Raw genomic sequence first — 12,839 nt, 5'->3', positions numbered from 1 at the left:
TTACAAACCTGTATACATCTTCCTCCACTCACAAGCATTTACCACCCGAATCAAAGAATTACTATCTTATAAAGTTTTTCAAAGAAGCCTAACAGTACATCTAGCTTCGCAGCAAAGACACAGGTACGCTTGACAGGACAAAATACTCTTTTCTACTTGCAATGGCAGCTTTAATAGCAATCTTGAATATGTGACAATAATTGGTATTTCTTTCAGTAAACATCTAGGTCTATGATACTTTTGAAATTGGATTCAAACAGTGTTTTTTTATTATTAGTGAAGTACAGTGTTCTTTTGTTTGCATTCTTGCAACAGTTGATCTGAACATTATGTAGAATTGTTGGTGCTAGTGTATATATCATGATATGTTACAAAAACATTTCTGTTACGAAATGTTACGAAAACATTTCATTTGATTTGATAGTTCTTAGAATTTGAAAAAAAAATTAAAAAATCTTAGGTATCCTATGATAGCCCAAAATGTCAAACTTGACAACAATGAATTTTGAAGTTTTAATCATGCAAACCAAATGTTGCATTGTTAGACGGAAAAAACTGCAACAGCTAGGAAGACACGGACTTTGCTCAACTGTTGGCGTCAAAATAAAAACATGTAGTTTGGAGGTGATTCATATATTTAATATTTTTTGGCAAATCAGAAAAATATGAAGGGGGCAAATCCGACAACCAATTGATTAAATTAATGTGGCCTAACCATTCATGAAACTTGCAAAGTTGTGCATACAAAATGTGGTCTTCGGTGGCAAAGTGTACCTTAAAGTTAAGAATGTTATTGTCAAATTTATCGTTAGATAGTTGAGTATATTAGATATTTTTTTCACACAGTATAGTACAGACAATCAATGTTCTGGGGATGGCTAAGACCAGTGAAGTAAGGAGTTGTGGGGCTTGGCAGTAGTAATGAAGAAGTAAGAAATAAACAAGGAATCCTACAAAATGGTTTTATCATTTCATAATAACCCGGAAACAGTCAAAAGTAGACAGACTGTGTACTACGTCTGGAAAGTAGAAGCAATAGAGATGATTGTCATTTTGTATTACTGCTGGATTATTATAAGTATTGTTTACAGCTACGGTAACTAGTACAAGAAAAGCGGAGATTCTTGATTTTCATGAGTTCTATCTATTCTTTATCATTTCTTATGTTGCCTTGGTCCTATCTGTTGTTGGACGCGTCTTGCTAAGCGGTTATCCTGTAGATCGGTCTTGGTCGGTCTTTGGTCATCCATTTCAACGTCATCTGTCGCCAGTTGTCATTCTCCATGGAGCTCCTACAAAATTTAAAAAAAAAAGAATAAAAGAATAAATGCTTTGAATTAAATCAAATTACTTCAAACCACATCGGACTTATAAACAGCTTAGTGAAGATATATGCACGCACTCAGTAACTTGACGGTTTCAGAATCTGTCAGAGAGTGTGTAGGAGAAAAATTGTCGTTTGAGTTTCGTTTGTGCCCTCCCAAATATTAGTTAGCTGTGCACCTACAAGTGCAAACACAATACACTTCCAAGCTTGTGAGAGGAGAAAAAAATCATATATATATTTCTTGCTTGAATATAGTACAGTTGATCGATCTTTCCCAACTAGCAGTTCAAAACTAAATTTGATGCACAGATTTCAAACTAGCCAGCATCCTTCTGTTCTGTCATTTGACGGAATTTGACGACCATAACTGACATAAACAATCTGTCATCTTTGACGGACAAAATGGGCGTGTAAAGATGTGGAAAGAGATGTCATTAAACTAAGCTTTGTCTAGCAACAAATTGTACCCCCAAATTGCATGGAATGGAGTTTCAAGAGGGCAAATTTCAGAATTTTTCCGGCATAGCATGCCCGGCCCCTTATACGATCGTCGCTCCACGGTCGACATGATGTTACACCAAACAAAACTGAGACGGCAGGGAAAATTTCAGGCTGACTAGAACACTGATACCGATAGATATTTCCAATGGAGATAGGTGAAGATTAGCCTGTGTGCCATCCGTTTTGTAACGGGACTCCTTGCACTGGCTACCCACTTTTTCGGGGGTAACGAGTTGCAAGGAATCCCATTAAAAACGGATGGTACCCAGGTTAGGTAAAGATCATTACGCCGTACCCTTAGCTCGTTGGCAGCATTGCGCAGGTCTTTCTCCAGCATCTTCAAGGTCTCCATCAGCACATCTTCATCGATGTTCTCGGCAACCTCCTCCTGGCCACGCCCCTCCTGGCCTCCTTCCTCCTGGCCACGCCCCTCCATGGTCTCATCAGGCTGCTGGACAGACAGCGGTTCGTCAACCCCTCGTTTCCCGGAAGCGTCACTGGCTGTTATGAACAGACATATACAAATTGAGTGGTCGGCACAAAGAAAAAACAGCCAGGAGGTATCCAATACGTACCAGGACGCCTAAAACACGTCAAAAATAAGGCGAAGCTTAAACCTCTGATTGAACAGTACGCCAGTCTTTGGTTCACCGACGTATAACTGTACTTTGCTGCTGAATGGAGTATTGCGAACCAGACCTGTACTGTACCTGTCCCCGACCGAGTTATACCAAAGCCTTTAAAAGTGGTACATGCACTGCTACCTCTGCTTAGCACTCGGCGCTTGAGAAGAGTATCGGAGTTAAACACACACCACTAACAATGGACTAGCCACTACTGTGTGACCCAAGGGATAAACAGATCGAGATGGACGCTGTCACAAATTTCCCTCTCGTAAACGGTCGATGCCTTCGATGCCATATTGCTGACTGGTCGATGCCATATCCGAGTGTATCATAACTTTTTTTGAGGTTCAAAAAACGTATCAAACGTAATATATACCATAAAAAGCAACATTCCAATTGCAAATATAAGGGAGGTTCATAAAAAATAGTTAATGTATTAGTATAAAAGAAAAGCACAGGCTCGGATTCGAACCCGAATCAAAAAAGCGTAGCTCTAAAATCCTAACCTATACCCTCAATAACCCTTGACGGCACGAAACATCACGGTGTGGATGGACCGTGCAGGCACTGCAATTTGCCGTTCTGTGATATGGCATCTACAGTTTCACTGACCGTTTACGAGACGGACATTAGCGGAGCCGCCACTGACAAGCGACCATGCCAGTGGTTGTTTGAATCCATGGAGGACTCAAACTAACTTTAATCTGACTTACCGATGAATTTGACCCTGAAGCCACGTTCGCTGACAGAGTGATCGGTTCTGAAGACGATCCTCAGCTGTTTGTCCGCGCTGCGGACGGGTGCAGGCAGAGTCGACCCCGAGAACTTCCCCAGCTCCCTGTCGGTGCAGGGGTCTTCCACAGTCACCGTGTCGGAGGTGCTCTGAAGGTCGAAATCCTCGAAGATCAGAGTCAAGACCTTCCCTGGTCGAGCCATGATGTTCCAGCTGCAAAATGGCATACATGCAACCGAAAATAGTTTCATCTGGTCGGTAAAGTCTAGGATACAGGAGTTTTCTTTTACACTTGTTAACCGTACCAATTTTCTCACCTAGAGGGCTGACGTTTCGGTGTCTATCAGACACCTTCCTCAGAGCTTCTGAACTCAGAAGCAGAACTCCAACCAGGAGGTCTGAGGAAGGTGTCTGATAGACACCGAAAGGTCAGCACTCTAGGTGAGAAACTTGGTTGTGTAAAAGAAAACTCCTGTATGGCATACATTCAAGTTACGTCGTTGTAATCCGTTTCATGGCTTAGGCCATGTTGATTTGATTACAAGGATGACATCCACGCGAGCACGAATTATTGTGTATTTCCAAGAAAAAAAAAAACAAGCATTCGACCATACTGTAAATCGTGCAAAGCAGCTGGAAAATGAGCAAGTATATGCCGTAAACTGCCAAAAAAATTGAAAAACGATACTAATATAGTAGAATGCCAAAATAAATTCCAAAGGCAAAGAAGAAAATGTGAAGAAATGAAAACGAATAGTCTATTATTCGCCATCCCATACTCGTGTGTTTATTACTAATTAGTCATTTGTTCAAACCTTCATGACCACGTAGATTTCATAATTAAGGCAACTTTTTTTGTCATACTTTCTTTATTGCACGCTGGCATCAGTTTTGGGGTTCCCAGACGATGTCATCCATATAATGATAAAAATAACCAAATCAACATGGCCTTAGCAGATATGGATAAAACCTCAAATGGACAGAGGGGTGTCAAGCAGTCTGTGTAACAAGTTGCTGTGGCATGTTAGTAAGAATCATTATGTAACATTTTACATACCTGCATTTCTGATTATCTGCGTATGTATCTGGGTAGCCCGGTGAGACGATGGTTCCATACTCCGTTTGGATGTTTCCACCGCAGGAATCAACAACTGATCACGAAACAAAAGATCCGATTAACAAAACTACCTTCTAAAGAGTGGTGTTTTATAGCCATAACAACAATATACTTCCTTTGACATAAACAACGCCACTGACAACAACCGATATATTCTCTACCCTTCTTTTGTCATTTGTTAACAATTGTAAAATCGTTGATGTGGTTTTGCCCCATTTGTTATGATTTGTACACCAGCGTATTTTGCACTTCATTGTTTTTTCTTTGTTGTTTGTACCTTTTTTTTTCTTACTTTGTCTGTATGTGTGGATATAGGAGGCCTCAATAAGTAATGTGTATTTTTTGCACTATCCTCGAAAAAATAGATGCGAGTAAAATTAGTAACAGATACCAAATACAGTTACATGCTATTTGAAAACACATTAGTACCATCTAACACTTCTGACTCGTGGCTTCTGTTCCAAAATCTTATATCCTGTCAGCATCTTCCTGGCCTCTACTAGGCTTCGGAAAGCGGCTGGAGAGAGTAGAATTTGGCCAAATAAAGAGATAACATGCCAGGAAAGTTGGTCCGCTAGAAAATGCAGTGCGGGTGCGGCAAACTGTACCCTCTAGCGGACCAACTCCCTTGACATGTTATCTCTCTATTTGGCCAAATTCTACTCTTTCCAGCCGCTTGCCGAAGCATAGTAGAGGCTATCACGTCATTTAAATGGTAAACTTACTTGGTAATTGGATCTGGCAGATGAACTTCTGTTTTGTCGCGCAGTCTTGATCGTTCCACTTGTTCCTGGGGCTTTCGAACAGCATCAAGCAGTCTTCATTCCCGCCAGCCTGGTTCGGTTCACCCGGGAACCAGGCGCGGAAGCTCCCGAAGGGTTTGCCGTTCCGGTACAACCATGTGCCCTCGTCATTCTTGTCATCCGCCCCGAGCCAGAACCACGAGTTGCCGTCCTTATCGTTCTTCAGCTTGATCAGGAAGTTGTTGGTAGTCTGGTCACGGGGCATCGCCAGGGACCCTCCTTCAGCCCGGCAAGCCATCTCAGCCTCGTAGTAATTCTCCTTCTTGTCGAAGGCCTTGTAGCAGATTGCACCCCTCTGTTTGTAGCCTCTAGGACAGCCTACAGAAAATGATGAAGGTAAGGTCGACGTGTTGAGTTGATTATATGGATGACATCCGCAAGCATGAATTTTCGTCTATTTTAAAAAAGCTTTCGACCTTACTGTAAGTCATACAAAGCAGCTGCAAAATGACCAAATATATGACGTAAATTGAAAAGAAAATTGGAAAACGATACCAATGTTATAGAATGCCAACATCAATTCCAAAAGAAAATAAGAAAATGTGAAGAAATGAAAATGAAGAGTTTAGTAATTTGTTCAACCTTCTTGATCAGATTGACGTACAGTTCATAATGAAGGCAACTTCTTTTGCCAGTTTTTTTTTTCATTCGCACGCTCGCCTCAGTTTGGGGGTTCCCAGAGGATGTCATCCATCCATCTAATCAAATCAACATGACCTAACTGACCATGAACATAATAGGAATGCTCCAGCAAATGCAGAAAACCTATTCAGAGGTATTGGCTGAAGGACATGCTGATTTGTAATCTACAGACAAGAACAAACGACTCTTATGCTTAGGTCACAATTCAAGAAAGGGGCCCGCTCGGCGCGTGTTCGTCGTGTTTTTTGGCACTACCGAACGGGACCTGGACGGAGACCGGCGGGCTTCCCGACGGCTGCCGGCCTATTTTTGGCCCCGCACGGTCGCCGAATCGATTTTAACTCAGAGTTAAAATCACTTCGGGCCCCGTTCGGCGAAATACGCCGAAGCGACGCCGTAAGCTCACTGCCCGGAACCCGTCGGGCGGCCGAACAGGCACCTGCCTAAGATTATGACGTCACATGTGCTGATGAGTGCATAAGGTGGTAAGAAAAATGGGGTTATATGGGACATATGTAAACTCCTTGTTCAGACTACGTCGCACAGTTCAACACGCGTGTGTTACACCGTATACTTGTGTGTCAGAATGCCGATGGGCAGTGGAAAACAGCCGAGACGATAGCCCGGCATACATGTACTTCAGAACAGTGATATTGTGTTGCATGNTTAACTCAGAGTTAAAATCACTTCGGGCCCCGTTCGGCGAAATACGCCGAAGCGACGCCGTAAGCTCACTGCCCGGAACCCGTCGGGCGGCCGAACAGGCACCTGCCTAAGATTATGACGTCACATGTGCTGATGAGTGCATAAGGTGGTAAGAAAAATGGGGTTATATGGGACATATGTAAACTCCTTGTTCAGACTACGTCGCACAGTTCAACACGCGTGTGTTACACCGTATACTTGTGTGTCAGAATGCCGATGGGCAGTGGAAAACAGCCGAGACGATAGCCCGGCATACATGTACTTCAGAACAGTGATATTGTGTTGCATGTGGGCTACCCTTAAGGGAAACTCCAAGGATCGGTAGCTGTTCCAGGTCGCCAGGAAACGTAGGGTAATGGCGGGTTTGAGGCCTGCTGGCAAGGGCTGTCTGGCACTGGATAGAATTAAACGGAAGTGTTACATACAGACTGGACTGTAATATCTAAATTTGCTGTTATTGTAAAACATTATGGATACATTGAAATGTGTAAAGAAGTAGAGGGCATTCATCAAAAAAGCACTTGCTCCGGACTTTCCTCGATGGATGGGCCTACACGTTGTAGGGGGTCGTGAAACATCTATTTAAAGTCGCAAAGATGGCAGGCAGTGTAGCGCTTATATATATATATACCGGCTTACAAACACGACGGGATCCCGCCAGGGACGCGCCAGGATCCTCCCTGGACCCCGCCAGGGACCTGACAGCTACCCGGCCGAACTGTAAGAGCCGGTCGGAACCCTACCGCAAGCCGCACGGGTCAAGACGGGAGACTGATCGGGAACCGGACGGGTCCCTGACAGAAACCGGCCGCCAAGGGGACCAAAAGTTTATGAATATAAATTAGAAGCCGCCGGCCGGAGCACAACCAGGCCCCGACAGGAAGCCGTAAAGGAACATTTAATTGTGACCCTGACAGTCAGCGCACGCTTGGCGTCATGACGCCGGCCGGCGTCTACACCGAGGACATGCCGAACGGGCGCCGTTTCAAATGTGACCTAAGCTTTACGAAACGTACCTTTCGGAACGACCTGGCAGATAAACTTCCTGGTACGAGCTGTACATGGCCCATCGTTCCACTTGTTCCTCTTGTTTTTCGGGTGACTTCCAGGGAGGTACTCGGCACAGTCCTCGTTTCTCCGGTTATTCGGTTCTCCCGGACCCCACGTGCGGAAAGTTGATAGGGCGACACCGCTTCCCCACATCCAGCCTCCTTCCTCGTGTTCATCCGTCAGTCCGAAGCGGAACCATGCTCGGTTGTCCACGGCGTTCTTGAGGTAGATGATGAACGTGTTAACGGCGGCGTCTTTAGGTTCGGCAAGTGAACCGCCATCTGCACGGCAGGTCTCAACCGCTCCGTCGTAGTCTTTCTTGACGTTGTAAACTTTGTAGCTCATATGGCTCAGTTGATGGTACACGTAGCCTTGTGGGGAATCTGTATCAAAGGCATGCAATGCAATTTAAGGGTGGCAAAACAAAAAAATAGTCTCATGAAAGTTCATCTGCGTTGGTAGTTATCATAGTAAAATGTTGAGCTTTGTTTCAACACAATGGGTACACAGAGATCACATTTTCAACGACCACTGTCGCCTTCATCGGGATAATTAATGACCAATCACTTCCTAATCGTTGAAAACTGCATCTCTGTGTACTTGTTGTGTTGGAACAAAGTCCAAAGTTTACTAAGGAAATACTCTGCATGAGGAAATCTGTCTGATGTTAACATTAACTGCCATTTCTTACCACATGTTCATCATCATTTCATACTTGAAGCATTTGAAATAATCCAAAAACAAGCTACGTGAGGCGTCCCTTTATTTTTCTATTACCGCCCATAAATAGTTAGAACCAGCCTTCAATGTAGGAGAAGCAACATTTTCCGGTTAGCGACATCACATTTTTGCCTCGCAAAATGGCACACATGAAACATGCTATGGGATAGAATCGATTCAACTTACAACATCAAAAGAATGACAGAAAGATTGACGTTGAAACTTAAATTTTGCAGCCCTGAAATTGCATTGGATGCCTTAAATGAGAGAAGGGTAGTAGGGGGAGTAGCCATGTTACCGAAAACACCTCATTTTAAATGCACTGATGGAAACGTTATGCCATTTTCAGCCTGCTCTAGATCCAAATTCCTAGTCATTTGAATCGAAAGGGTGCCTGTCTGGCTGACAGTGTACCTGTTGGAATCACTTGGCAGATGAATTTCCTGTTCCTTGCGTTGCCGCCCGCGTCGTTCCATTTGTTAGGGAAGTACTCGGCAAAGTCCTCGTCGCCCTTGTTGTTCGGCTCACCCGGTTTCCAATCGCTGTGGCCCCTGACGAGGTTCCCTCCGTCTACCCACTGCCATTCGTTCTCCGTGTGCTGATCCACGAGACCGAACCAGAAGAAGCCGGCCGGGTCTACCTTGTCCTTCAGGGTCTTGATGAAGGCGTTGGTGGCAGCATCCTTGGGCATGGCGAGTGTGCCGCCGTCGTCATAACAAGCCTTGGACGCCTGAAGGAAGGTCTTTACCGTGTTGAACGCCTTGTAGCAGATCCCATTGAATTCCTTGTAACCACTGGGACAAACTGCAAAGAAAAGAAAAATACATTTCTGTACATCGTTTAATGCTATGAGAACCACAAGAAATTGTTACTCAAGCAACAGGATATGTTTTCAAAACGTTTCATGTAGAATCCACTGCTTTTCGTCAGTGACTGGATACACAAGAAATTGTTACTCAACCTCCCATTATTTTTATTGATACACAAGAAATTTGTTACGAAAGCAACTGGCTATAGGTGTTGAAAACTGTCAGGCGTTTCAAGTAGCATGATCAAGTACATGAAACGCATGACAGTTTTAAAAACCTCGCTTGAGTGACAATTTCATGTCCAGCTTCTTTACATGTTGAAATAAAAGTATTAGAAATTACTCTTTAATGGCTCAAATTCCTTTAGCTGATTTTTATTCAATATATAAAGCAAACATGAAACTGCAGGTGAAATAAGTTGACTGTAACTAGACTCTAGCTATAGGGTTCGGTGACCTGCTGAATAAAAGTTCTGAACGGAAACTATGCAGCTCAAGATGTGTTACTGAGGGACGGCTATACAGTGTGCTGGATGTCGGTTAACTTGGAAAGGGATCCGCTCTACTGTATATTAGACTCTGGCATTTGATGATAAAAAGGGTGGACTTTTGGTACGTAAAAAGATGCTGGTATGTCTTTAGCATGCCTAAAATCCATTTCTCGCTCAAATTTGATTTCGATGTGTAAAGTGGGAAAAATTTTTGTTAATTGTCTAGAAAACCCGTTTCTTTTGTTTCGGCCCGTAACCTTTGACACGATCACGTGATACGCCATTCGACTTGACGGTACGCGGGTGCCGGTTGTTCTTTTGTTTGTCTCTTCACCCACCACCACCCCTTTCTCCGCCTTGTTAATTATAAGTCTTACCTAGTGAGTTGTTTCACAATATAGTTTATGACGTTGGTGTTTGTTTCGGAAAAGTCACAAATTAAAGCTTTTCCCTTTTTCCGGCCAAATTGTGTCTGATTTGTCTCATTTTCCCCGGGTTTTTGTATGATAAATGCTATAATATGGTATGAAATTGGAACATACCGTCTGACACCTGTGCGCAAACGACTTTGGCAATCTCGCTAATCTTCGTGGCCAGGGCGTTGAAGTCGCTCAACTCGATCACATTGTTCCGGTTGTTGTTGGCGATCTGCAGGAGTTGCCCGTGATCGAAGTTGCCCACTCCGATGCTGTACACGGTAATTCCGCTCGCGGCAAGACTCTGAGATGGTCCCGACACAGAATCACCCGACTTCCCGTCTGTCAACACAATGATCACCTGTGGTATAAAGCAGATACACCCATGTCTTTTACGTCAAAAAGGTGTCAATGACTACCTATCTTCGGTTGGGGACGTAAAGCCAGAGGTCCTGTGTTTAAGGAGACCCACACCTTAAACTGAGCACGTGAAAAATCCTACCACACCGACAAGAGCAGGGGTCCTTCCCGGTGTAAGTGTTTCAAACCTTACAGTCTGGTCTTAGGTTTGACATCTCGAAGAGGTGATAGTCACCTGTTGTGTCCATCCTTCTACAAATTAAATGCGGTAAATCTTCACAGATGAATAAATAGAGCAAGTAACATATTTCGGTTCTTACTTTCGGGACGTTTCCTCCTTGCCTCCATGCGGCGTTCTCACGGACGAATTGCAGCGCAGCTCCTGTCTTCGTGCCGCCTTGCTGGTACGTGATGGCATTAATGGCGCTTATGGTAGACGGCTTGTCTGATTTTGCTCCCAAGTTAAACACCAGGCTGAGAAAAAAATAGTATAGAAAACGTTATTGCTAGTTTTAACCCTACCTAGACGGGGGAGGGGCTAAAAGTGCCCGCGGCAACTTTGATGTCACCTAGCGTCTGAACGGCTAGCCGTAGAACGGCCAAACTTGGTGACTTTTCCTAGAATATTGTTGGCAACAATTCTCTATCATTGGAATAAGATAATAATTTTTTGTGTTGCCATGGCAACGGGTTTCTGACAGGCATTTTTTGCTTAAATTTTAGTTACTTTTTTGTTTCAACAATAGTAATTTTATGGGTTTTATGTCAAGTTACTCATTGGTTTCTAATGTTAATAACATCCCATATAATTTTATGTAAATTTTATCATTAAATATGCATAATTTATGCTAATTTGATGACGTCATTGGCCAAAATCCAAGATGGCGGAACATATCATTAGAACAGGTATATACAGGTTATTTTCATTAAAATTTCATCAATACTTCCATTTCTTTTTCAAAAAAAGGTTTAAATGAAGGTCTTTAGTATGTTTACTATGTATTTTAGGCTTTATCATGAAAAAAAACTATTTTTGAAAATTCAAGATTGATGATCCAAGATGGCGGATATCTTAAATATGCATGACGTCATTTTATGACGTCACCGGTGTTGCTTTGGGCAACATAAGACTTAGTACACCATAATCTTCTGTCATAAACACTTTTGGTACAGTTATGTTGAATACCATTTAGTTTTCAGGGAAAAACCTATTTAGACGGTTTTGGCCAATAAAATCACATTAATGACGTCATAATGACGTCATAACGACATAAAAATTGTAGATATGATAAATTTTCACTAGTACACCATTCTCTGAAAATTTTTGGTGGTCATACGACATACCGTTCGCGAGTTCTTAGGGGGGGGTCAAAGAGCCCCCCCCCCAGTCCCCCCATGTCAAAAAAAGCCCGGTCTAGGTAGACTTAATACCGGGACTATTACCTTTCAAATGACACCAAATTTGACCTTCTGGTACGTCCGGAAAGCCCTAACCCTAATCCTACCTAAGGCTGCCCTTAAAACTTCAAACACTTATAAATCCCAAACCAAACAAGATAAATACAAACAGTTTGCGGAATTATAACGGGACTATTACCTTTCAAACGACACCAAATTTGACCTTCTGGTACGTCCGGAAAGCCCAAACCCTAACACTACCTTAAGGCTGCCCTTAAAACTTCAAACACTTATAAATCCAAAACCAAACAAGATAAATGCAAACGGTTTGCGGGAAATTATTACTGGGGCTTTTACCTACCAAACGACACCTAATTTGACCTTCTGATACGTCCGGAAAGCCCTAACCCTAATCCTACCTTAAGGCTGCCCTTAAAACTTCAAACACTTATAAATCCAAAACCAAACAAGATAAATGCAAACGGTTTTGCAGGAAATTATTCCTGGGGCTATTACCTTTCAAACGACACCAAATTTGACCTTCTGGTACGTCCGGAAAGCCCTAACCCTAATCCTACCTTAAGGCTGCCCTTAAAACTTCAAACACTTATAAATCCAAAACCAAACAAGATAAATGCAAACAGTTTGCGGACCTTTAATACCGGGACTATTACCTTTCGAATGACACCAAATTTGACCTTCTGGTACGTCCGGAAAGCCCTAACCCTAATCCTACCTCAAGGCTGCCCTTAAAACTTCAAACACTTATAAATCCAAAACCAAACAAGATAAATGCAAACAGTTTGCGACCTTCAATAACGGGACTATTACCTTTCGAATGACACCAAATTTGACCTTCTGGTACGTCCGAAAAGCCCTAACCCTACCTTAAGGCTGCCCTTAAAACTTCAAACACTTATAAATCCAAAAACAAACAAGACAAATGCAAACAGTTTGCGACCTTCAATAACGGGACTATTACCTTTCGAATAACACCAAATTTGACCTTCTGGTATGTCCGGAAAGCCCTAACCCTAATTCTACCTTAAGGCTGCCCTTAAAACTTCAAACACTTATAAATCCAAAACCAAACAAGACAAATGCAAACGGTTTGCGGATCTTTAATAACGGGACTATTACCT

At 42.9% G+C, this 12,839-nt stretch overlaps 1 protein-coding gene across 1 annotated transcript; it reads right to left on the bottom strand.

Moving 5' to 3' along the window:
- Positions 1-585: 585 nt before the first annotated feature.
- On the bottom strand, positions 586-10,773 carry LOC109467715 (macrophage mannose receptor 1-like; the record flags this gene model as incomplete). The annotated part of the gene is made up of 9 exons (XM_019765762.1): positions 586-1,292; positions 2,124-2,329; positions 3,168-3,400; positions 4,245-4,338; positions 5,030-5,425; positions 7,471-7,887; positions 8,639-9,028; positions 10,066-10,300; positions 10,620-10,773. Coding segments are annotated over 9 exons (2,143 nt in total), but the record flags the coding sequence as incomplete, so codon positions are not given.
- Between the last annotated feature and the right edge of the window lie 2,066 nt (positions 10,774-12,839).

The sequence above is a fragment of the Branchiostoma belcheri genome, unplaced genomic scaffold (genome assembly GCF_001625305.1).
Source record: "Branchiostoma belcheri isolate BF01 breed outbred unplaced genomic scaffold, Haploidv18h27 scaffold189, whole genome shotgun sequence".
NCBI lineage: Eukaryota > Metazoa > Chordata > Leptocardii > Amphioxiformes > Branchiostomatidae > Branchiostoma > Branchiostoma belcheri.
The sequence above is the reverse complement of the archived record's forward strand: the minus strand, read 5'-3'. Positions and strand labels throughout refer to the sequence as shown.